The sequence below is a fragment of the Camelina sativa genome, chromosome 5 (genome assembly GCF_000633955.1).
Source record: "Camelina sativa cultivar DH55 chromosome 5, Cs, whole genome shotgun sequence".
In the NCBI taxonomy this organism is placed as follows: domain Eukaryota; kingdom Viridiplantae; phylum Streptophyta; class Magnoliopsida; order Brassicales; family Brassicaceae; genus Camelina; species Camelina sativa.
The window spans coordinates 34,273,553-34,299,928 of NC_025689.1; the positions used below are offsets into that span (position 1 = coordinate 34,273,553).

The 26,376-nt window shown below is 35.1% G+C and overlaps 6 protein-coding genes across 6 annotated transcripts; 2 read left to right on the forward strand and 4 right to left on the reverse strand.

The window, feature by feature from the left end:
* On the reverse strand, positions 3,622 to 4,982 carry LOC104788549 (probable WRKY transcription factor 68). Its single transcript, XM_010514321.2, has 3 exons — positions 4,611 to 4,982; positions 4,314 to 4,472; positions 3,622 to 4,188 (listed from the first exon to the last, which is right to left on the reverse strand). Exons 1-3 carry the CDS (start codon positions 4,901 to 4,903, stop codon positions 3,765 to 3,767), a joined length of 876 nt encoding a protein of 291 aa, XP_010512623.1. The 5' UTR covers positions 4,904 to 4,982; the 3' UTR covers positions 3,622 to 3,764.
* LOC104788550 (putative F-box protein At1g71320) lies at positions 6,727 to 7,371 on the reverse strand. Its single transcript, XM_019245531.1, has one exon. It carries the CDS (start codon positions 7,369 to 7,371, stop codon positions 6,766 to 6,768), a length of 606 nt encoding a protein of 201 aa, XP_019101076.1. The 3' UTR covers positions 6,727 to 6,765.
* LOC104788551 (nodal modulator 3) lies at positions 10,488 to 18,394 on the reverse strand. The gene is made up of 27 exons (XM_010514324.2): positions 18,157 to 18,394; positions 17,787 to 17,852; positions 17,605 to 17,691; positions 17,435 to 17,491; positions 17,262 to 17,326; positions 16,977 to 17,152; positions 16,748 to 16,809; positions 16,486 to 16,569; positions 16,114 to 16,273; positions 15,838 to 15,953; positions 15,609 to 15,737; positions 15,227 to 15,298; positions 15,015 to 15,110; positions 14,863 to 14,940; positions 14,530 to 14,658; positions 14,258 to 14,428; positions 13,931 to 14,134; positions 13,715 to 13,828; positions 13,394 to 13,629; positions 13,131 to 13,176; positions 12,804 to 13,052; positions 12,396 to 12,626; positions 12,191 to 12,282; positions 11,451 to 11,679; positions 11,008 to 11,364; positions 10,845 to 10,918; positions 10,488 to 10,761 (listed from the first exon to the last, which is right to left on the reverse strand). Exons 1-27 carry the CDS (start codon positions 18,265 to 18,267, stop codon positions 10,656 to 10,658), a joined length of 3,597 nt encoding a protein of 1,198 aa, XP_010512626.1. The 5' UTR covers positions 18,268 to 18,394; the 3' UTR covers positions 10,488 to 10,655.
* LOC104788552 lies at positions 18,522 to 21,627 on the forward strand. Its single transcript, XM_010514325.1, has 8 exons — positions 18,522 to 18,872; positions 19,314 to 19,381; positions 19,788 to 19,854; positions 19,942 to 20,096; positions 20,262 to 20,332; positions 20,639 to 20,707; positions 20,855 to 20,955; positions 21,199 to 21,627. The coding sequence occupies exons 1-8, from the start codon at positions 18,618 to 18,620 to the stop codon at positions 21,496 to 21,498; spliced, it is 1,086 nt and encodes a 361-aa protein (XP_010512627.1). The 5' UTR covers positions 18,522 to 18,617; the 3' UTR covers positions 21,499 to 21,627.
* On the reverse strand, positions 21,625 to 25,137 carry LOC104789844 (putative F-box protein At1g71320). Its single transcript, XM_010515484.1, has 4 exons — positions 24,798 to 25,137; positions 24,228 to 24,689; positions 21,848 to 21,997; positions 21,625 to 21,668 (listed from the first exon to the last, which is right to left on the reverse strand). The coding sequence occupies exons 1-4, from the start codon at positions 25,135 to 25,137 to the stop codon at positions 21,625 to 21,627; spliced, it is 996 nt and encodes a 331-aa protein (XP_010513786.1).
* On the forward strand, positions 23,095 to 24,082 carry LOC104788553. The gene has a single exon (XM_010514326.2). It carries the CDS (start codon positions 23,137 to 23,139, stop codon positions 24,040 to 24,042), a length of 906 nt encoding a protein of 301 aa, XP_010512628.1. The 5' UTR covers positions 23,095 to 23,136; the 3' UTR covers positions 24,043 to 24,082.

Below are 26,376 nucleotides of genomic sequence, written 5' to 3' on the forward strand. Positions count from 1 at the left end.
AAAAAATTGTGGTATTTTATTTATTTCTCTCCATATTTGTGGCATTCACTAATATTACTCTTTTTTATCTATCACACACACATATAAGAAGAAGAAGAAGAAGAAGAAGAAATAACAACATAAAACCGTATTAAATTTAGAATTTCTTAATAAGGTCTCTGTATAACCAAAGTGATTTTTTTTTTGTTGCTAAGCATGTAAATATCATTAAAATGAATTAAGGTTTTACAAAAGGAATAACCTACACAATAGCAGCTCAGGCAAAAAAAAATAAAACAAAGCTGCTATAGAGTTACAAAAGATTTGGGTTGTTAGCGGATCCAAAGTAGCGGAAGGTTGCGCCAGTGCTTCCTTAAACGTCTTGCGGTGATTATGTTGCGGACGTCCCGGTCAAGAATCTTGAAAATGATGGAGGGTGCGAGTCTGCAGGAGTTATGGAGAAGGTTGTTCCTTTGCTTCCAGATATTGTAGATAGCTACCAGTACGACCACCTTCCGGAGTAAAGCAGGCGCGGAGGAGGTGGATTGTCTGGTCCAGGAGAGGAGCTCATTCCATGAACAAAAGTGATTTTCCTCTGTCCACATCAGTTTTTGTTTTCTTCTTCTTCTTCTTCTTCCATTTCTCACTTTGATCTTCCATCTTCAACGGCCATACTCTCCATACACCAACATCCGGATATTGGTAGCACGTTTGATATACATATATAAAACCATCTTTCAAACTCCATATATAAACCGCGACGATGTTCAACGTTACCAACTCAGCCACGATACTCATACGTACGAGTATATCCAAAAAAACTACTTACTTAATAGGTAATTTTTATTAATGATTTTGGTGTCAATTTATCTCGTCCTTCACCGATTGGGTTTTCGTCATTTTAATTTCCTCATTCCACATTTACATATACAATAATTTGGTTAGAGTTCCTTTTATTTTATTTTTCTTATGTTTGGAATTATTGTTTCTTTAACTTTCTCGATTTACCCCGTCGAGCAATGATAAAAAAAAAAAACAAACATAAATCGCTGCATGCTTAGACCACAATTAATTAAAGAAAATAAAATCGAGTAAAATTCCAAGCTTAAAATTTAATGTTTCATGAAGGATGTCTTATATCTATATATATTTCAAGATAAGGATAACGACTTTTAAAATAACACACCACCCGATCCCCCGGTATGTGGACTTAAATGTATCCATACATCAGTGTCTCCTCCTATGCTTGACCATCGTTCTCCGACCCGAAAAAGATTGCTTCCTATATGCATAATTAAGAAAAATAATATAATGACTATAGTCATGAGCAGAACCAAACCGCCTCAATTAAATATGTTCGGATTTAGTTTATAATAACGAAGAAGCTAGATGATTGAGGTTGCTTAATTACCAACTGATACAACGCTTGGTCCTCCAAATCTTTTTGTTGATCTTCTTGCAATTTCTTGGAAAGCAAGCTAATCAAATTCTCACCACTTGCTTTTTCACAAATTCCTTTAAGCTCTTTATCTCCATGGCATATAGATATCATGCATCTCCTGATTTCCCCGCTGTAAAAATCGATTGTCCCACGTCCCATATTGACCGGTTTAGGCAGCAACTGCATCGACGCTATTATCCTAACAGCTTCCGTTCGTTCTTGTCTGAGTTTTCTTGCACGAAGAAAGACTTTGTGTTTATGGATAAGTTTGCTTAGTGCGATAGCTACTTGCATTCGTAGTTTCGCATCTCCATCGATGACTAGCCTTCGACGACACTCTTCAAACCAATTGCATTTTAGAACGTCATCGCCATCATCATTAGATGAATTAGGGAAAGGCAGCTCTCCAATGCTTCGTCTGATAACATATAATCCGTTTTCGATCTCTGAAATCGATAATGAATATTCACCGATCATCCATATAGCCAAACCTATGTTCTCCTTAATGATCCCATAATGGATTTCACAATTGAAAGTTGCTATGATGTTTTCCATCACATTCACTCTTAGCTCTGGATCCGATTTTAATTCTTTCAAAGCCGACTCCGAGTAGTTTTCCGTGAAAATTTTTGTTGAAGATTTCACTGGTCTTCTCCGTATTGGGTCCGAAACATAAGCAACCAGAAATTGTGATGTTCTCCGGCAGCCCTGGACGGACACAATGACGAACATAGTATGACATTTCTTTCTTTTCTTTTGAGTATGACAACACAAGATTCAAACTTTGTTTATTGCAACCGTAGAAGAACAAAAAAGCACTATGAAAGATATGATATAAGAAAGATAAAAGACCAACAAAATTTTAGTGAATAAGAGGAAAAGTACTATAACAAGAGGAAAAATCTGTATGTATTAAAAATACAATACAATATAGCTAAGAAATCTAATACTATAGTTTAAATTGCCAGAACTGCTATGTATCAAATAAAATAAAATCTAACTAACTTTTCTATAATTAAAATTTTCAAATTTTTATTTAAAACTTATTAATTACTATTAAATTTTGATAGAATATACAATTTATAACTTTTCTATAGAAGATATGTAGTGATTTATACAATATAACCTTTCTAGTGGTACAATTTATACAACATAACTTTTCTATATACAATTTTTAGAAGATATGTAGTGATTTGATAAGTACTTGTCTTTTCTAGGTTTTTTCGAACCATTGTCTGTCTCTACTTAGCTTGTAGCAAATTAAAGACCATGTGACACGATCGACGAGATGAAATTTGGAACAGAAGGTGATGAAACCAAACATTAATTTCTATATATATATATATAGAAATGGTCATATAGTGTGTGCATGTGGTCTTTATAAGGTTTGACTCAATTCAAACACACTGCTTCCAAACAGCTTGAAGACGGAACGAATCTCTAACAAACACACATATGAAGAGTGTTATATATAGTCCACGTTATTGTCCTTTTCTTAAAAGTAAAAAATCATTAATTAGAGGTTAGGTTCGAATTTGAATTTGTTTTACTCCTTTATTTTCCTTTTTGGATTTTACTATTTTAGAAGAAACCACGAGAATAAAATGAAAACCAAAAAGAAAACGTTAAAGTTTTAAAATAGCAAATGACACTGACACTTGACTTCATGAAATACACAAGTATGTGGTGAATAATTTTTTTTTCCAATAGATAGATACTGATCCGTCCCATTTCCTGTTTGATCCATGAAATATATATATATATATATATATATATATATATATTAGCTAAAATATACTATGTAACATAAGTTTTGTTTTTCCACACAATATTCTCTTTGAACCATCTAATTATGCTTCTCAGTTCAAAAGTCAGTAGTCAGATATTAATTGCTATAATTCCGGAATTAACGTTATATGTTAAAAGATCAATCAATCAATTATATAGCATTATTGCTCTCAAAATCTTGTACATTGCTTGAGGTCGGATATCAGTTCGACGATCCAGACACTACTAGAGTGACTACTAATTGCTCGATCAGTAAGACATGCATGCATGTACACACAAAATGTGAAAATAATTAAGTAACCTAAATGTGGTACGGTTCAGTATATAAGCTTAATCAGTGTTTTGATCCTTGATCAATCGGGTACTGTAAGTTAAAGTAATAAATATCAATTAAATAAGTTCAATTTCTCTCATTTGATACAAAAAAAAAAACCCATAATACTTCTCATGATCAAATACGTAGGACAGGTCGAACATTACCCTAAATGGTTTGTTTTTACGAGAATTAGAAAAATTAAACCTAGCTAGCTAGCTAGATACTTCATTAAGCGATTAACTAACACTCTTCCTTAATGATATGAGAGGAAACAACATCTTGAAGAAGGCCATGTTCTTTGACTGAACCAGCTCCATCCAGCAGATCCTGAGTTCGACTCTTCTTCACTACATGAGCATAATCATGATCATCCTCATCGTCATCATCAGATCCTTTTTCTTGCCTGATAATGTACTCAGCTCCAAAAGAAGACTGCCCTTGTTGTTGATGGTTGTTGTAATCTAAAAGCTGAGGAGGGAGTGTAGGGAGGCCAAAGTGGGCTCTAGAAGCTGAGCCATTGAATCCAAGGCTGTCTCCTTTGGGTAATGGACGAGGATGAGAGTGTTGGCCTTCGTAAGTGGTGATGACACTGCTTGGATCACTGAATGATCTCTCCACTCTCTTCTTCACGTCACACCAAGTTGTTGTGCAACGGTAATAATTCCTTGCAAAGGGGAAAAACAAAAAACTACCCATCAAAATTTGTAAATTTAGGATCATATCTAATGTTAATTAATTATTTATCCGAAAGAACACACAGAACAGGAAATGCATGAAGCTTACTATTACCTTGGAAAAGGGCTGTTTCTGACAGGTTTTTGACCGTATTTTCTCCATTTGTAACCATCATCTAGATTAAGAACCTCACTCTTCGTGATGAATGACACTTTTGGCACCTTCAACTTCGTCTTTTCACTAGTACTCTTAGTTATCTTAAACCTATAATCCCTATATAGTTCAGCAAGCCTCATTTAAAAATATAATTTTTTTTTTCTCTGAATTTATATTGTGGAACAAGTCTCTATGAAAAGAAATAAACTTTGAAAGAGGGAAAGCAAAACAAAACAAATGCATATATAAACTCACCTCTTATATGTCTTATGCTGTTGTTCTCCATCTTCTTCTTCTTCTTCTTCCTCCTCGTTCTCTCTCTTCTTTTCATGATCATCATTCACAGCGTCGCTCGAGGAAGAGTTAGGTGTAGTCGTGGGAAAGTGCATCGGCGGCGTATGGGTGAGGAAATGATGATGAACACCAAGTAAATCCATGAACCCTACCGGATACCTCTCCGCCGACAGATGGTGGAAATCAGAGAAGAGTGGGTAAACCCTTGTTTGCCCTAAATCGTAAAACGGCACCCCACCACCAGCATTCTCCATAACCAAACCCACACAAGTAAACAAAACGAATTAACAGAGGGAGAGGGAGAGAGATATTTTTAATTAGGGTTAGAGAGAAAGAGAGTGAGGAGTGATGAACACATGGGATTCTTGCTAATTAAAATACCTTGAGCTGGTGACCGGCTATCGTAGGTGGACGGACAGTTTCATAAATTAAAAACAGTCCCAATTAATAAATGCGTGTGGTTTGGACACGATTAGTATGTAATAGTACGCTTTCGTTTGTTTTAAGATGCGACCGGTTCAGCAGTTAACCGGGTTTCTCACAGTGCGCCTGTGAACTGTGAAGTGTAAAGGGATGACCGCGAACATTGGATCATGTGCACACCAATATACATATCTTAACTTACTTTTCAGAAACATACAAAATGATGCCCAGTTCTTATACTTATGTGGCTTTAATTTTTATCTGTATTATGTAATATTTTGTTAGATTTTTTATTAAAGAGTATGATTGGTAACATACTCAAAGCTGTACAGAAAAACTGTAAGTTAGAACTGTAAGCTATTACGGAATAGTGCAAAGCTGTACATGAAAGCTGTACCAAAAAGATGAGATTAACGTTTTTAATAAAGTTTTTAGTAACGCTTTTGTGATTGGTAAAAAATTAAAGTTGTACAAGCTTTAATTGTGTTTACCAACAAGGCCTTTATTTTGAGGGGTTTACATATTGTGTGGAATCTATATTAACATTTTTGAAGTACATTTTGTGTTATGCCTTTTAAATTTTGCTTATTTAATTTTTTATTTACAACATTAACCCCTAAAAAAATTACATAAATAACATTGCAGAGAAACTCAAATACTAAACTTTCTTAAATCGACCAATATTTGTTATATTTATTGCCATAAAATCTTAACAATATCTATACATTCCGATTTTTCCAAAAACAGCTCTACCAATTAAAGTTTTAATCCCATAAAATCACCAAAACTATCTTTAGAGATTTTGTTTGTATAGACTTTCTATAGAAATTTTTGTTTTACATATTTTGATTGTAAAATGTAGATTTAGTCATCTACATTACTTGATTTGAGGTACTTAGAGGTTGATTCCTCATATTTCTCACATTATAATAAATAAAACTAAATAATTATCCATAGTGTTTCTATAAATTGAAGTACATTTGGTGTCTTTTATGTTATACATACTTACAAAATTAATCCTTAAAAAATTGTAGATACAAACAGAATCAATTAGATTCCTAAAATGTCTCTACAAATTTGGTTTATAATTTCCTAAAACAATTTATATATCAAGAAATTTATTACACTTAATAACATATGCCAAAAATATCTATACAATATTTTCTTCTTTTAAAAACTCTAATATTCAGTAATAATTATATTGTTTCATATGCACAATTAAAACTTTAATGGTTATTAATATGATGATAAAAAATGAAAAAATAATTATTTCACAGGTTAAATCTAATAAATTGAAATATTTATAATATAAATTAATATGTGGTATACTGCATAATAACCTTTATGGATATAATTCTTTCACGGGTTAAATCTAAATAACTTTAAACTTACAGATTAAATTTAAAAACACTAAAAATTTAAAAATATAATAATGTAAGAATAATTCAATCATAGCTCGTAATAAAATAAAATAAGAAACATACTACATTTTTAAAATATCACATAATTAATTTCAATTATAAATAGAACTTACAATATACTTTTTTGCTAAGCAAACATTTGTTTTTTTCCTCTTTCCAAGTAAATCAACAACTTTTCTTTCAACTTGTACTTGTAATTAATGTCAAAAACTCAAAAGCTTTTGATATATTAAATCAAGAGAATGGTAGAAACAACATCAATGCAGCAAACTTTACGGAGAAATCATAGTCGGAGAATACCAAATCGCCGTTCTTAGAATATCAGACGACACTTGATCTTGGCCCTTTTCAATCCTTCTAAAGTAAGCAGCTCTTAGACCAAGCATCCAACATCTTGCATCTAATCTACTGATATCCAAAATATTAAAAGAAAATATTTTTTCCCAATTTTGAGTAGAAGAACCTTCTTGTTGTAAACTCCAAACGTCTAACTCCGAAGGACATTGTAAGTTTAGCACATCTGATAAGCACAAACGTTCATTTAGGCTCCACATTTGCACACCACGAGAGTAACGGGTGTAACATTTTGGTAATGATACCCATCGAAATTGTTCAGTGTGTAGATCAATAGCTAACAGATGCAAGGGTAATTCTGAAAGTGTTTTACAATTACAAGCAAAACAATAAAAATTAGATAATGTCAACCAGAAGAGTGATCCGTTTGCGTAGACGGGTGTTTGCTCATAGCAAACATTGTAGCCATCTAAATCGTACCAACCGGCGTCTCTTTGCTCGCCATTATCAAGGGATATAACTTTAACATTGAAACGGCGGTTAAAACATCGAATTCCACGTATATTGTCTTTTTTCGAGTACATCAAAAAGACCTTGTATGATTTTGTAGTAATGTCTTTTCCTAATCCAACGGAAAGTGGCATTAGGGCCAGTACTTTAACTTCAAAATGAACAAAAATATGTACACACGTTAGAAGGAAAGAAATGGCCAAATATGTATATCCTCTATATATATCTATTATACATTCTCTCTCTGTAAACTAATTTTTCATTTTAAGTATTATTTACATGAATATAAATCTTGTACATAACAAAACTTCGTCAATTGATCTTTTATCAAATAAAATTAAAAAAAAAAAAAACAAATAAAAACTATACCTCGTTGATGGAACTTCATATCTCCTTGAAAAATTACTGTCTGATCCTTTGGACTATTTCTACGACTATAGAATTCATAATTAGTTGTGGGCCACTGCGATAATTGTGGAGAGAGTGTTCGATGCACTCCCGTTGTTGGATTGATTAAGTAAATGTAACTAAAACCGTAGATCCCAACTAAGACCAATCCGTCGCAGGTTCCTAAGATTTGGGTGGTTTCGTCTCGACATTCGACGTTGTTGATTGGATTATCAGGAAAAGGGTAAGAACTCGAAGAAGAAAGACTGATTCGTCCGTTGTTGTCGTGATCTCTAGAGAAAGTCTTCAAAAGCAAAGTTGTCGAGTCAGAATCTGAAGACAGTTGATGATGCACAACAAGAAGTTTCGTGTTCGGGGTTTGTAATCCCAATCTAACGAGACGTTTGTGGGACATATAGGTTGTTTCGATCAGCGATCTCCATTGTTTCGACACGACCTTGAGTTTAGCAAGTTGTTTTATTGGAAGATATTGAAGAATCTCTACTAAAACATCCTCTGATGTAATCGTATGAGGATTCATTTTGTCTTCTTCCATTCTTTTCCATCGATAATTCTAGAGTTGTATATCAATATATATACATCATCAGTTTTCAACTATAAGAGATTGATCATTAATTATTGAATATGAATTTATGTAAAATTATGTAAATAAAGAAATAAATCAGTTATATATTATATATATATATATATACTAAATAAAAAATATAATCTGGTGGTCTAATCATCAGTTTTCAACTATTAGGGATATGATTGAGTTAATTAATGACTTTGAAAAAGTACAATATTAAATGATGTGAAATTATGAAAATAAACACATATATATATATATATATATATATTTAAGAAAAAAATAGGATCTTGTGATCTAATCATTAGTTTTCAACTATAAGGGATTAAGCATTAAATAATGACTTTTAAAAAAGTACTATATTAATTTAACAGCTATGTAGTATATCCTCTTCGCATTGGCTCGTTTGAGTCAATCTTGTAAGCTGCTGTCAAAAAAAAAAAAAAAGCTATGTAGTATATAATAAAAATATGATCTAGTGATCTAATCATCAATTTTCAACTATTAGGGATTGAATTAATTAATGTCTTTCAAAAAAAGTAATATTAATTTATGTGAAATCATGGAATAAATAAATTAATAAATCAGTATATATATATATATATATACTATTAGGGATTCAGTATTAATTAATGACTTTCAAAAATTACAATACTATTTTATGTAAAATTATGAAAATAAATAAATAAATTAATATATATATATATATATATATATCTTTATCTTTAATACTACCAAAGAAAATTTGAACATAATGATTATTTTGGATGATTTGATAACAATTTTTAATTGAAAATTAATAAGTTACAAAATTTCAACTATATAAATTCTGATTTTTTTTTTAACGGCTTCTTATTACGATTAATTAGTTGTTACATCTTAGTTCTTGAAAAAGGAAATAAGGTACATGAGAAGACACATTATAACATGAATTGTTTGGAATTGAGGTCTTTGACAAAAGGTCTGCAGCTTGGTTGTTGTTCCTTGGCGTCCACTCGAATAGTACATTATCAAAACGTGTTTTCCAGTAGTTGATGTTGCGGATCCAGTTAAAGCTCTGGAAATTAAGCACTCGTCCGTCTAGAATATCTTTAACTTGCTTGCAATCTCCCTCAAAGATAACTTGTCGATGTTCTTTGCTCCAGCAGTGTTGCATTGCAATGAGTAGCGCTTGTAATTCACTTTCTAAAGGTGACGCAGTCACTTGACCAATAGCCTGTCCAGCATTAATAAAGAATCCATTCTCATTTCTTAGTAACCAGCCTGATCTTGCTTGTCGAATACCATTGTTGAAAGAACCATCATAATTGCACTTGATCCAACCCGAGGGTGGCCTCCGCCAATTCGATCGAGTAGAGATAGGACGGCTTACTTGGGGTTGATTTGTGTGCCCATTATCAAGATTTTGTATATAATCTTGTGCCTGTAACCATTCTTGAGCATCAGTTCTAGCCTTTGTTAAGACTGAAAGCCAAGAGAAATTCCTTTACTAGAAGATTAAATAGTTCCTGCTTGTCCATAGTCTCCACAAAATATGCAAAGCAAGCTGATGTGATTGTGGATTGTGTTGACCATTGAAGTCTGAAAAAATCGCCTCCAGTTTGTCTTCTAAGGAGATAGCAGCATCTAGAATGATATTTATAGGTAACCCTGATCCTCTCCAAACCATTTGAGCAAAGAAACAATCGAATAGTATGTGCTTTGTAGATTCTTCAGTGTGGCAACATCGTCGACAAACAGACTGGTTGTTTATATGTCGTCTTCTTAGATTCTCTCCACTAGCAAGTGATCCCGATAGTATTTTTCAGAGAAAATGTTTAATTTTTGGAGCCGTGTACTGTTTCCAGATTTTGGATTTGATCACAGAATTACCTGGAGGTGGGCGAATTTGTGGATCATTATAGAGTTGATTTGCTAGCCAGTATGCCGATTTAACAGAGTATAGACCGCTTGTATTGTAGTGCCATCCCAAAATATCTTGTTAATTCTGATTAAAAAGAACTTTTGGTATCTAATTATTAATCCTAATAAATTGTTTTTGGTATAAATTTTGTTGTAAACGACATATAGACAAGTGAAATTTTGTTGAAATTAGTTAACAGAAATAATAATTAGAAACTAAATTTAAAATTTAAATAACTTTTTCATTTATTACCGACTTACAGAGTAATAGAGAGAAACTGATAACAGAGTGGAAATCGTAAGAGAGAAAAGGGTAAAAAAAACAAAAAGACTAAATTAACCGTTGAGCAAAATGTTTCTCTAAAATTTAAATGGATTAGAGGAGTATCTGAGTTCTGCAAGTTTCGAATAAATTCACTCTAAAGATATGTAACAAAACAAAAAAGAAGGAAAAAAACCGAAGATTAAAATAATATTTCTTCAGAACGTCTTCTTTCTAGCAACAGCTTTTCGAGGTTCTCTCTTGGCAGATGCAGTGAACCCGGGAGACGAAATCCCAACCGTGGCTTGGTAAATGTCTTTCAACCTTGTTTTCATAAGCATGTGAGGATTACTAATTATGGACATGTTTTCATATAACAAATGTTACAATTTGGTAATTATTATTACCTTGGGATGCTGAGGAACAGAGCAATTGCTGAAACGCCAATAACCAGTGGCAAAATAGCCGCAGGTGTCACTTCCTAAAACCGATACAAATCAAACCACAATGAGAAATTTAGTCTAATGAAAATGTGGAATACTTTTTTTTTTCTGTGAATTATATATTTACCTGACTCTGATGATCTGCCACGATGCTGTACCGAAGTGGACCGATGTGGATTTGGGCATTTGTCTCGAAATCAACTTCGATAATCTCTGATTCTACTTTGTGGGAGATTAAAGGACGACTCGATTTAAGCTGCACAAGGTGCTTACCTCTAGGTAAGCCTTTCACTTGGAAGAAGTTGGAGAGTGGTAGCGGGAAGACATTCTCTATCTTAGATTTATCAATGGCTGATCTGATCTCCACTAGCAGATTCGAGTTTAGTTCTTCGTTTTGTTTTCCTTCAACATGGCATGTTAATATGGTCGTTTCTGGTTGTTCAAATACCAAAAAGTCGAGCCCATTGATATCCTCGTAACCAATCTATAATAAGAAAATTGTCAGGTAAATTCTGCTGTTGAAATTGGGGATGATGAGAATGAATATTATTTGGACAAACAGAAACAAACCTTAAGAGAAACCGACTCTGGAGATGCACGTTCAATTTTGTTGTTGCCTGAACCAATTTTTTTCGACACTTTGATTACATATGTTGCATCTGGATGTAACCCTCTCAGTCGATAATTTCCATTAATATCGCTTGTAGTCTCCTCATAGTATCCTTTGGAGTCAGAGCGAGCTTCAATCGCAACACCTTCTTGTGGCTGGCCAGATAGGAGAGCAACTCTACCAATTGCACTGCAACAGAATTCACAAGGTATCTATTGTTACAGAAATGAAAAAGGTTATATCGAATGTAGTCTAAACCTACAAATATGCTTTTAAGGGTTCAAATAGCAAGAGAATGGTTCAGCAAAAATGAAGTTTAGGACCAAAATCTAAACCTTCAAAATCAGAATGTGCTGATAGTGGAGATCTATGAGATCTCAATTGAAACTTAAAAGTGACCAATTTTAGTTGGTCACTATGAATTGGTACAATCGTGTCTCAACTGAAACTTTAAGTGACCGATATTACTTGGTCATTATGAATTGTTACAACCCGTACAAGCTTCAAAGAAAGTGTTTTACTCTAATTTTATAGCAGAGAAGTGTGCCCTCGTGTAATCATATATACTTAAAAGAAATGAGCCGAGAAAGTTTTAGGAGCTCGAAAACAACTTATTCCAGTCTAACAAAGGCAACAACTTCTTTTGACGTAAGTAAAACCAGGAAGTAATCTTGGGAAATGATTTAGAATAAGATCAAACCTGTAGGCAACACGAGTAGCCTCAAATACAGCTTCACTGGACTCTCCAGAACCCAGTTCTATTGCCATTGTTGAAGGTTTGAAAGAATATTCCTGAGGACAACGATATATACTCAGAAAGTTCATCCTTTATTTCTTTTGGGCAACTTTTACGTTTTGAGAAAGCCATTAAAGAATGTTCCCAATGAAAGCTGCTGATTTATTACCTTTAGAAGGGGACGCAAGTAGAAATTTCCAGGGAATAGGCTATCAAATACAAATTGTCCACCAGCGCCAGATATAGAATTATTTCTGTAACCATGATCGCCACTTAATGATAACAACAGCGAAGGAATTAATGCCTCGGCATTGTCCTTTGAGTATACGCGCACAGAGATCTGACCAAGCTTTTGGCAGGAGAAGGAATATGGTCCTAGCCTTTTAATATGGTAGCCAGGCTGCACATGTAAGCCAAGATCAGGAACACATTGGTTCAAAACAAATGAATGCAAGTGAGATTTTTAGCGTAACCGGATGCATGAGATCTAAACTAAGATTAGAAAAGTGAAGCAAAACATCATCTCAAGGTCCATTTGCATGAGCACGAAACCTTTATCAGTATAATATACACCTACCTTTGAAGCCTCTGTGGCATATGTTATATCATCATACAATGGCCCGGCAACAAATGAACCATCTGCTGACGTGCTTGTTTCAATAGCTACTTCACCTTTCTTAAGTGAAGAAATCAGGCTGTCTTTTGCAGCGGAAACCATGATATGAACACCAGGAAGAGGAGGAGAGACCGATCCTTGTATGTAAAGACCAAGCCGACCAGTAAATGGAGAAACTGAAGCTTGGCATCCGCCATTTGACACTACGGCCTATTAGACAAACATAAATTAAGCTTGATGTTTCCACTATAGAATCTTTTATGGCTAGCATTACTAGTTAATACTTACATGATACTTTGTAGGATAAAACAACATCTTCTTCTCCACATTGCCCCTGAAACAGAATACAGCTATAGCTGAAGTAACTTGAAAATAAAAATGGCTTCAAAAATATTAGAGAAAAATTCAAACACCCAAAGACTCTTTTGATTGTTGGACTTTGAAATAAGAATTTCTCTTCTATGAACTATGATGCATTCTTGAGACATTTGACTCCAACTATATGAAGTCTAGTTCACAGTTTCCCTGACATCATAATAAGCAGATCATACCTAGAATCTCGAGGAACAAAGCTTATCTTTTCACCAAGGCTGGCCCAGGTATAGTACTCATAAACGCCACGCCCATCAGATGTAAGTTTGGCAGCAATACTGTTGATAACATGTCCTTCCTTGTCTTGAATATCAACAATGAAATTCTCTGGCAATTCAGACTCAATCTCGGTTGAACTAGATTCCACATTTATCAGACCTTTGAGGAGGTATTTCTCGGCTTTCAGATGAATAGGCTACAGAAAGAAAAGTATGTAGATGCTAAATGAAGGACAAGCCAAAGAATATTATAACAAAAGAGAAAACATTACAAACTAAAACCTGTGGATTTGAGACATCTATCTTTATTGAATTGCTCCCAAAGGACATGCATGAGTCAGAAAGCTGAAGCTCATGTCCTCCAGGTGACTCAACGCATATTTTCTGTGAACCTTTCTGTAGTTACCACAAATGATAAAGATGATTAGTTTTGACAGAGATTAAATACAGTTCCCTAAATAGCCAAAACTCACGGAGAATCCACCAGAAAAAGAATACCTTGATTTTCAAACTAGTAGGTGATCCATTAGGATGAACAATTCTAGCATCCACCTCATGGGTGGAGATAATATTAACCCAGTAACCTTTCTGAACAAATTCAATCCCTTTGATATCCTCAGTTCCAACATTCACATCAATTGAGCTACGGTCCCAGCACCAACTGTCTTCATCAGATCTGGCTTCTGGTGAAATGCTTCTGACCTAAATTTACCAATCGTGACAAGCAATTAGTAAATGTATTTGGCTAGTAATGTCACTTTTTCCGTCTCTCTTATAGATGTACCCAAGAGGAGAAAAAAGTTGGAAAGAAACCATGCATCCCACCTCAACTCTGTATTTTCCAGGCAATATGTCTGAAAATAGAAATTGACTGCTCTCGTCGGTTAAAACAATTGTTTTCTTTTCACGATCACCAGCTACTCCCACAAGCGCCACTGAGACAGACGGACCACATTTCTCCTTGCAAGTAACAGAACCATGCACATTGACTCGGGCCTGCATCAGCACCCAAAAGAAATTAAAAGAAAGAAAATCATCCTGAAAATGTGGAAGTCTATTGTTCACGCACAAGTGTGGCGTCGTTCAGAGAGAATAACCTGAGAAAATTCTATGTTCAACAAAGGACTTTTGACGCCAACATCCACATAAGCTGGCAAAAACAGAAGCTCAGAAGCACCCTTTGGTGTAGCAGCCAGAGCAGACAGCCTATATTCGCCTGGTGGAACCTGAAATATATATGATGGCAAAAACAAAATGAATAAATAAAAAAAGAAGTTATAAAGTGAGAAACAGAGAACTCATTCATAAACAGAAAAGGAACGAGGTAACCACATAAGCCAGAAACAACTCTCCAAAGAATCAAGGAAGGTAACTTTATAAAACTAACTTTTGTCTAGATTTAGTAGAGATACATATCTGCAACAACAAACCTCAAAGCAGAAAGTTCCAGTGTCATCTGTTTGCTTCATTTGTGGTTTGACATTTGTGGGTCCATGAGTCAAAGCTACCTAAATTTAAAATATTAAAACGTTAAACACGAGAGATAAGTAACAGAGAAACATAACTATGTACAGGAGTTTACCTTTGCTTTGTGACGAGAACCAAACATTCTCACCACACCACAGATATCATAGGATACAGCAGTGATATCTGGAAGTGAAGCCATGTTTGGTAAAACCTACACAAACAAGTTTAAGTAATTTACTTTAGTTTGTTGAACTTCTAACGAGTGAGGTGAGGCCATATCTGGAGAAATTAATATAACGAGCAAGAAAAAATAAGTGAGACTGATACCATGAACTTGTTCAGTTTGTCGAACTTGTAATGCTCCTTGACTGCATCTATTGTATACCGGTTTGACGTAACCTAAGGAGTTGAACCAATATTACATTACATTCCCTGCTATTAAAACTACTGATCACAGCAACAAAAAATAAGAGTGAAGGGTGGTGGAAAGAAAACCAAGTGGTAAATATTTGAAATATGTAAAAGTACATTTGCTTTGCTTAGTACATAAACTAGATAAATCTTTCCATATCCATAACTCTAGATTCTAGAAGCCTCGAAACATGTACCAAAAATTCACTAGGAGAAGTTGAGTGACAAACAATTTAGCAGGCTTACAGTTGAAACAAGGTATACCGTATAAACTTGAACTTGTAGCATTAAATTATACCTGGTCAAGCTTGTAAAAACCTTCCTTGTCCGTGACAGATCTTAGACTACCATCTACTATGATTTTAACGCCCTCAACTCCCATCGAATTACCGTCAACTACACGACCCCCAATGGAGAATCCTGTTACCTAGAGGAGAATTCAGTTCAATGTTTAGTGGAAAAACATGTAGGCAGCATCCAATAGAAATATAGAGTGGTTATAAAAGTTTGCAGTTGTTCTATCTGACCTGAAACTTTTTGGGAACAGTGGCATGTTGATGCTCTACAGAAACAGGCATCACAGGAGGTGAAACATCGAAGACCGTGTTCTCACCCTTATAATGTGGCACCAGTTCGTATTTTCCTGAGGAAGAAAAATCAAAGTGACCAAAATATAGCTCATTACAAACTAAGAGCCGGATAGTCATTTACTTGTGTTGTACAGTACAGAATTCATCAGACTAAAGCTTAAAGTCAAATAAATGTCCAATGAATTGGTTGTGAATAATCGAGCAATGATTTACCACAAGGGATGGACTTGAAACTGAAAATTCCTTCCGCATCGGTTACAGCATGGCAGAGAGGCTTCCTTTCTCCAGCAGCGTCACCAAATCCTTGGGGACAATCTACCATGGAAACATCATCTGAATGCAAATATATATGAACACCCAGGATTGGATTTCCCTACAAAAGGAAACAAAAATTTTTATCCAACACAAAAAAATTGAGGATAATCTGCAACTGCATGATGGGTAAGAAAAGGAACCAAACCAATGATACACCAATCTCTACTTCCAATAAAGATCATCATTAAAATTTTACTGATGAAAGCAGAGGAGAGTAGCAGGATTTGAACATCAAAGAAAAAAAAGGAAACACAAGAATAAGGAGATTACCTGAGCAACAACAGAGCCCTTGAGATCATAACCAAGGACAAAGAATATGTCATCCACCATGCCATTTGCAAATCCAAGTTCCACCTACAGGTAAACAGAGAATTTCTACTATTAACATGCAGAATTAAAGTTATCAAGATTGAATTGGATACGATAGGAAAGAGGGAAACGCATGTGTACTCAAATGCAAAAAGTTGGCCAGGAGAATTTTAAACAGAAAAGTTCAATAAAGATAAAAAGCAAAACCAAAAGGATCTAAGACCTCTGTAGAACCGCGGACTTCAATTTGCAGATCTGGATGGGATGCACGGATATTGTATTTTCCTGCAACCAATCAGACAAACTCGTCATTCCATTATAACAAGACACCTAAAAATTAGGCACTTGACATTTGATTTTACTATATAGGAAATTTCCGACTACATACATGCAAGGCCATAGTGATAGATCAATAGAAAAAGAGACACTGATGATAAAATCTTACTCCTTACCTGGAATAATATTCTTGAATAAGTAGCTCCCATCTGATGATGTGAGAACAGAAGCGATGATATCTTCTGATCCATCAGAAGACAACAATTCAACATTGACATCAGCTGGGCCTCCATTCTTAATCACACAACTCTCCCCACCAACAGCTCCCAGGACTTTACCGGATAATGTAAAACTGCAATATACAAAAGAGTAAAACATGAAAAATAAGAAAGATGACCTAATCACCAATAACAAAGTTAAAAAGAAAAGATGACGCAATCACAACAAAGACAAAAACGAACCCCGTGAAGCGGAAGTTAATATCCTCGTTATTGTTGCAACTAGAGTCGTCAACGACAACAGGGACCTGCCACATCGAGTTCAATGTAAATAGCTAGCTAGAAAGCCTGTAATTTGTCTGGAAAGATTCTTGACGCATAGTCCTCAGAAAAATAAAAATGGAGAACAAATTAACCTGATCTGGATTCCATGACCATCCCTCAGGTCCATTTATCTTGAGAATGAATGAGCCCTACGAGAAGAAAGCATAGAAATCACTTGCAGCAGGAATGCAACACAGATTCACCCCAGAAAAATACATCTTTCGCATGCCCAGAATAACAAAAGATAAGGTTCGATGAATACCTTGTCATATACTGGGATGAAATAGTAACCATTAGGGGCACACTGTGTACTATCTTTTACCAATCCATCTACTGTTTGAAGCTCAACCTTGTAATTTGAAAGAGGAACAAAAAAAAAAACAAATCATTAAAACCCTCACTCACTCAGAAAAAGAAGAAACAGTCAACAAATTGATTTCTTACCGTGATATGAGAATAATCCAGTTTCCCATCGGCTCCTTTGCGAGACCTAACCAAAGACGAACTCGCCTGCACGTTTAGTAAATTTAGCAGCGTTAATTAATAAATCCAGATCCGATCGTACTCCCCCCACTACTTAACCCATAATAATTTCCAAAGATCAAAACATACCCCGAATTGCAAAATCTCAGATAGAAGTGCGTAAACGTACTTAAGCAGCAGGCTCAACTAAACTGAATCTACTACTTTGGGAAGCAAACATCCTCAATATTCAAATACCAAAAACTATCTAGTAATAGATCAATCAGAACGATGGATAAAACGAATCCGGAAAGGGAAAAAAAAAAAGAGAGAGAGAGAGAGAGAGATAAACCTCGACAAAACCACCGCAGCCTTTTATAGAATCCGCGGAAACAGCGTAGACAGTCGAAATCGCTACGAGGAAGACGATCAGAGAATGGCAAATCTTCTTCGAAGCCGCCATATGTGAAGGCTCCGGCGAAGGAGCTAAATGGTTGAACTTAAAAAAGGAAAAGAAGAGTGTTGTTCGTTCGTCAATGGAGCACGGATCCAAGATATCGGACCGATGACTCCCGATCTAAATATCTCCGTTGGTTTTTATTAACAACAACAAGGTTGGTTCTCTCTATTTGACTCGTGAGGGTTTAATGGGCTTTGTAAGGCCCATTAATAACATTGTAATTTTGTTTTCTTAATTACAGCTGTCGAGATTTGCTTACCGTTTGAAGAGTCGTAATTAGGCCAGTCAACTACTGTAGAAGAAACTAATCCCCCAACTCCCCCAAGTGAGAGAAATCGTCGGAAAATCAAAAAATGCTTCAGCTCGTGGTTGTAGCGTTGCTCTTGATCTTCGCGGCGGGGAAGGTCTCGTCGCACCAAGAATCCGGCGAATGGAGTTGTGAATCGGACTCGGATATTCAGGTCACAGCCGATTTCAGACCTGGGATTATCACTCTCGATGGTCGCAACGATGACTGGAAGGACATTGACGGCTCCGAGTTCTCGCTCCGGCCTGCACTTGATCCAGACGCCGATCACGAGTATGACGCTGGGAAGATGACGGTCAAGGTAATGTGTTGATTCGAATCGGATTTGCGTTAACTTATTGGTTTTGGCGACATTACTTGTAGTAAGATTTGGTGAAAATTTTCTGATTTGACAAGATCTATTTGGTGAGTTTGACCATAGGATTAGTGATTCAGACCTCATTGCGACATTTTGATTCGATTGATAAATCTGGATTTCGTTGTTGACATTTGGTTGGTGGATCTCTTTTTGTAGGCACTGCATGATGGTCGATATATCTACTTTCTAATGGAAATTGATGGAAATTACGNGGCGACATTACTTGTAGATGGTATAAGATTGATGAAATTTCTGATTTGACAAGATCTATTTGGTGAGTTTCACCATAGGATTAGTGATTCAGACCTCATTGCGACATTTTGATTCGATTGATAAATCTGGATTTCGTTGTTGACATTTTGGTTGGTGGATCTCTTTTTGTAGGCACTACATGATGGTCGAGATATCTACTTTCTAATGGAAATTGATGGAAATTACGCTTATGACAAAGGGTAGGTGTGTATTTTTATAGTTTGGCTATCTGAGTCACAGTTCTAAAATGCAAAACCCCTTTCTCTACCTCTGCATGATCCAAGAACTGGTTATCAGAAGTTCAGAACTATACATTATCTGAGATCTATATGAACTGTTTTAGTAGATGTCACTGCGTCTAAACTATTAGGATATGTGTCCTGCGACGAAAAAGTAATATATGGTAAGAACCTGGGTCTCTTGAATCTTAGTATTTAGTCACTAGTTGTCTAGCTATGGCATGTCTATTACTTTCTTAGATACGGAGGTGTCAAAATACATTTGTATACTGCTTCAGATTGGTATTGCGATGATCCTTGATTTATGCATAACTTCAATTGCAAGTCTACCACTATTGTTGTGAACCGCTTGCTTCTTTAAATCCAGTGAAAACAAGAAGTGTCCTTCAGTGGCTCTCATGTTCCAAATTGGGGATCAAGCTACTTATCACAATGTAAGTTTCTTAGGCGGCTAAGTGTAGTTTTTTCAAATATTTCATTTAACATATGAAACAACTGATGTCAACTTTCTGCTCCACAAGATGGGTGGTTGTAAAGAAGGGACAGACTCTTGTACCAGCAAGGCTTGCAGAGGCTTCGAGGTGGATATTATGCATTTCTCCATTGGAAATGCTATTCCAGGGCGGCTTTACGGTGGTAATCCAATAGACAACGGGGAAGGAAATGGAGGTGACAGGTGATTTGTAGTGCAATATAGTGTTTTCTCTCTCTTATACTTTGATTTGGTGTTGTGCCAATTTAATGAATTTAGTTTAGCTCTTTATATGGTAATCAAGTGGCTTATCTATACCTCTGTTTATCATGTTTATTGAATATCTCTGTGTTTTTTCCATATGAACAGATTTGGTCATCTAGTTGACATATATGCGTGGAATCCACATTGTCGTTACCTTGATGGTCTTGGACCCTCAGGTACTTTTTGGATCAGAAATTAGTGGAATAGTAATTCCCTTTTGAAACAATTTCTACCAAGAACAGAAATTACCTTTTTCTCTTTTGTTATGAATTGCTGATTTATGGAAGCTTAGTAATTATTTATGTCTCTTCCTGTATTTAAGTCAGGTTTTGTAGATTCTTAACCCTCTCTCATGTGTTTCCTCAAATATAAGACGTCCTTAAAATATAAATTACTTTTTTCTATTTGGATGCTAGCTACTCGAGAGTGATCTCCTTGTGCAAATTACAAATATGTGATTCTCATGGATATTCTTTTGGCAGGAAATGATTCTAGCGCACAGAACGACTGGCATGGAGCATGGTGGCACAGCAGCTTCACTACTCAGTCAGGTCAGTCTTACATAAATGTTCCAAAAAACAGAGATATACTATCATTCTTTTGACTGGAAAAAGAGATGAAATTAAGTCTCCGTGTTTATAACCATATCTTAGCCAGAGGCATCTCCTCTGGTTACTAATCTTTGAAGTTTTCAACAGGTTTTGTAGAGGAAGACAGCCCTTACACACCAGATGGCAAGAAAGGAACTTACTATTTTGAGTTCTCAAGGCCCTTGAGGACTATGGACCGTCTCCAACAGGTCAGTAAATCTTCTACTCAGATCAATGACGTTTGGTTACCATTGTCCCTTTCTTAAAATCAGCATAATCTCCAGACATTTTTACCTCTGTGAATCAGTAGTTACTGATCTTACACCAAATCCACATGTGTCAAAACACTTTAGGAACAAAAAATCTTATCCCGTAGAACTGTACGTGGTCAATAGAGTTATTTATGAAGAACGTCTTCATATTAAGCTAAGGTCCTAGATTGATATTTACAGGATGTTCAGTTCACGCTTGGCTCACCGGCCAAAATGTCGGTTGCATACTGGTACCCAATGGAAAGCAAACCGTGGCACGGATCAGGACACTACACGATCAACTGTGATTGGATACCGCTAGATATCTCCTCGGGCTCTTCTTCGGGTCTCACTTCTTCAACTGTCAAGGGCTCTAGCGATGGAACCAGCATTGCAGCCATTGTGTTTTCCCTGATTTCTCTAGTTGTTTCGGGTTTCATTGCATATAGGCTATATAGCCCCAGGAACGTTCCATTCACACCCATGGAAAACAATCTATAGGATCAATAGGTTTACACGGTTATTAATCCCTTTGGACACATTGCACTGATTTGGTTTTGGTTCCACGTTTAGAGAGGTTCGGTTCTTCGTTTTTGGCTTATAGTTGAAATGGGTTGATTTGTTGGTTTATGTGGCTGTTGCAACCGTATCGATGCATAGAGATTTGAAAGCTGGTCTTACCCAAATAATCATCAATGCAGTGGCCAACAAACACGTAAAAATATGTTAATTATTTTTAACTTTTCGTTGACCAAAAAGAAATAAAAACTTTGATTGGAGACGTTCGCAAGTGCATGATAAGGGACACATGTAAAGCATTCATGGTCGTTTAAAAGTGAGATAAATATACCACAGAAGATACAAATGCTGCTGCAGTGATCATCAGGGACTTGATCTAAAGAATTATCAGCTGGATATCTTCCTGAAGAGCTAAAATAATAAGCAGCTAGACCAAGCTTCCAAAAGTTTGCGTCTAAACAATTCGTGCTTAAAATATTAACTGAAACTAAATCTTTTCCCTGCACGCTTCTTCTTGCTGCGAACTCTATACGTCGACACTCGGATTCTGTAGCACATCGGATAGACATAAACTATCTCTACTCTCTACTATAATTTCGGGTCACGACTCAACGTCTTTATAATTTGTTTACGTTTGAGTTTGAGTTTGTTTGTATATATAGATTTAAGGGTTAATTAGGAGAATACCACAATTTTGAAAGTTATTTAAGAGAATACCACAACAACATTTTTTCATTGGAAAATACCATAGGACCCACGTTTTTTTTGGAGTGAAAAGACTTAATCACCCTTTTCTGTTTTAGTGTTAGATAGAGAGAGTGAAATATTTGGTGTGATTTTTTAAAATAGCATGTAATATTTATATTTTACATGTTATATTGAACTAAATAACGTTTAATTGTAAACCCAAACCGACAAATAATCTCGTTTTAATTGTAAAATCTAAATCATAACCATCTAATTTCGTTTTAATTGTAAAATCTAAACCCTAACCATCTCATTTGTGAACCCAAACCGACATATAATTTCGTTCTAATTGTAAAATATAAACCCTAACCATTTCATTTGTGGACCCAAACCGACATATAATTTCGTTCTAATTGTAAAATCTAAACACTAATCATCTCATTTATGAACCCAAACCGACATATAATTTCGTTCTAATTGTAAAATTTAAATCCTAATCATTTCATTTGTGAACCCAAATCGATATATAATTTCGTTCACAAAACAAAATTTACATGATATTTAAACAAATAACATGTAATATATGTAATGGGTATAAAAGTAATTGTATATGAGGATAGAGAATGCACTGTAGGTCCTATGGTAGTTTCTTAAATACTTTTGAAAATTGTGGTATCCAGTGCATATTCCCTAGATTTAATGTGTATTTCTTTTTTCGTAACATTGGCACGTTAAACAAAATATAGTATTTGTTGAAACGTCAAAAGATGAGAAAACCCTACTTAGTTAATTAACAATATAATGGGTATGGGTCTAATTAAATCAAAAAACCTAACGTGACAGTCTCTTCTTCCTCTTCTTCCCTTTCAAACATAAATATATATAACCGCTTTTTGTCTCTTTGTCCCTTTTACAGTTATACTAACTTCTCTCATGTCTACAACTATGATTGGCGGCGAAAGGCGGTGGAGAGAGGCGGAGGAGCTCGTGATTGAGCAATTCCGGCTAATCACCACCACTCTTCTCAGCATCCTCCTCCCTCTCTCTTTCCTCCTCCTTAGCCGTCTCTCCTCCGCCGCCTTCATCCTCTCTTTACCATCGCTGCCTCCTGAAAACCCCGACTATTTCCTCCTCAACACAATCCATGCGATAGTATACGCCGTCGTTTCTATAGTAACCGTTCATACTCTAATCCACAGCTGCTTGATCACCAAAATCAGAAGTTCCGCAGATACTAACCGTTCGATCGGTTTCTATTATCCACGTGTCAGCATCGCGTGGGTTTTTCTTTTGACTCTTCAATTCTCCGTTGGATTAGGCCTTCGAGTAACGATCTCAAAAGGAGTCAACGGGGTAGTCAACGGTAACAATCACAATTTCTTGACGAGACTCTTATTTTTCTTTGGTCTCCATGAGGCTACGATTCAGTGGTACCGAGTGATCGTGAAGACGGTGGTGGAAAGCGGTTTTGGCCGGAGAGAAGAAGAGACGACGGTGGTAGAGAGAGTGGCTTTAGCCGCAAGTTGCGGTGCTTTGTGGTGGTGGAAGCTTCGGGATGAGATAGAGGCTTTGGTTGGCGTAACGGAGGTAAAGAGAGCTTTAATGTTATTGCTATACATCGACGTCGATTTGAATACTAGTATCGTTGACTTAGGAACAGTGGATTTTGTGAACTGGTGGTTGTATAATATGATTGTGACGATTGGTGTGGTTAGGATCATAAAAGGGTGTTTTCGGGTTGGAATGATCTTGCTTTTTGAGCAAGTTAGAAAAATTCCACGTGGCTTATGCGCATCTCATGTCAATGATGACATTAACCACGGAGATGATCAAGTGTAAAATTTAAAAGGCAATATATATATATAACTAGACCGAAGAAACCAAGTCCTCCATATACAATGCAGTGCGATAGTGATCCGTGGGGACTTTCTCTAAAAAGTTTTTAGATGGTCCTTGACCTCTAGGCCTAAAATGACAAGCAGCTAGACCAAGTTCCCAAAAGTTTGAATCTAAATTAGCCATACTTAAAATAGTAACTGAAATAATCTTTTCCCATCTCATCACATTAGGACCTTCTTGCTGCAAACCCCATACATCCACATCCGGATATTGTAACACATCAGATATACATAAACGATCTTTTAGACTCCATAAGTACACACCAAATGAGTCAGCGGTGAACCAACTTGGCAGCAACACCTCCGAAAATATTTCAGTGTGGAGATCCAAGGCCACAATCTTTTGGTTGTAAATATTCAGCCAATAAAGCGATCCATTTGCAAAGACGGATACTTTATCGCCGCTAAGGTCATTGTAAAAGATAGGGAAAGTGATGCATCTTTGTTCGCCATCGTTGAGGTTAAAGACTTCAGTCTTGAAAAGCGTTTTGTTATTGATATGGTCGTAGAGATACATCAAAACTATTTTGTATGATCCTGTAACGATGTCTCTCCCAAATCCCACAATAACTGGTGCTTCAAGCATACCTAAAAACAAAGACAAAACAATGTTTTTTAGATTTTGATTTTTTAGTATTTTAGTATATTTTTTTAGCATACAAAAATCTATTAATTAAATAAAAGAGTGTTTTGTACCTGGTAGGCCTGTACACTTTAGCAAAAACTCACGATAAAGTATTCTGAGTTTTCTCGTCGTAGGGTTTATTATATAAATGTTCTCAGATTGGTAAATGCAGACTAAACCGTCGCAGTAACCCATTATGTGACCAATATTGTTGATATATGGATATAATGATGATTTTTTGTAAGAACAAAGAAAGATTTTGCTGTGGTCTTCGTGACCATCTTTTGATATGGTCTCCAACAAAATGTTTATTGAACAGCGATCACTACATAGCTCCGACCGAATAACAAGGAGTTTCGGACTTGGGTAGCGGACAAGACGTTTCTTGGCGAGATAGCTCGATTCGATCATGCCTTTCCATTGTTTCGACACAGTTTTGAATCTACAAAAGGATTTCGTTGGGAGATGCTCGAGAATTTTTCCTTCTATTATATCATCTGGCACAGCTTGGCTAGCTTTTGGATCAGTTATGTCTTTCTTCATTGTATCCAACTGTTAATATTTGCCTTGTATCTCTGCAGAAAGTATATATAATGTAAATATTCTTATTAACTATCTAGAGATTATTCTTACCACCTTATTTTTCTCTTTCAACCACTATATATATTACTTGTCCGAACTAGGAAAAATTAGAATATAATAATAAAACAAATCAGAAGAAAAAGGGCAATAGCATTTACAATTGTAAGAAACAAGAAGCGAATGAATCCACATGTATTAAATATAATTCAATGATCAAAAATGCATACGAAACTACTACCGTACAACCTCCATAAATTAATACTCGGTAAATTAATAATCTTTATAAATTAATAAAAATTTTGGGTCCCAAGTCGGGACCAATGTAATTTTGGACACAATTGGATAATATAATAAGCTAATAAATTTTTTGAAATTCTTTTGTAAATATATAGTCCCATCAATAATATAAATTAATAATTATATAAAATTATCTAAATATATGTATATATATACACATTAATTTTTATTAGAGTTTATTTTTAATATTTTTACCATATAAAAATCTTTGTGTGCAATATTCAAAACATGATAATTGTTATTTTCCTTGTAATTGATTTTATAAAAATATTAATTATAACAATTAAATCTTATTTTTATTTTTTTTTACAAATTAGGAAAGTCTCTCTATAAATTAATAATTATTAAGTTATCGATAAATTAAAACCTCTATAAATTAATAAGTTTTCATGGTCCCAACCTTATTAATTTATAGAGGTTTTACTGTATATTTTCCATCATCTATACTAGATTTTAACCCGCGGTACACCGCGGGACAATTTTTTAAAAATAATAACATTTTAATTTTTATTTATTTTTTATATTTAGTTTGTTTTGTTTAGTTAAATAATAATTTTGTTTAGATTGTTAATTATTAGAACAATAATAGGGGAAACAAATACATAAATATGTAATTTATAAGCCATTGTCGGATTAAGTCACAATTTTACCAATAATTTAATTGTTTTATAAAATTTTTGTTAAATTACCCTGATTTAATATGTCTAATATTCTAATATTAGTGGTATTGACCAAATAATTAAATGAAGATTTAACCCGTGTTTTAAAACT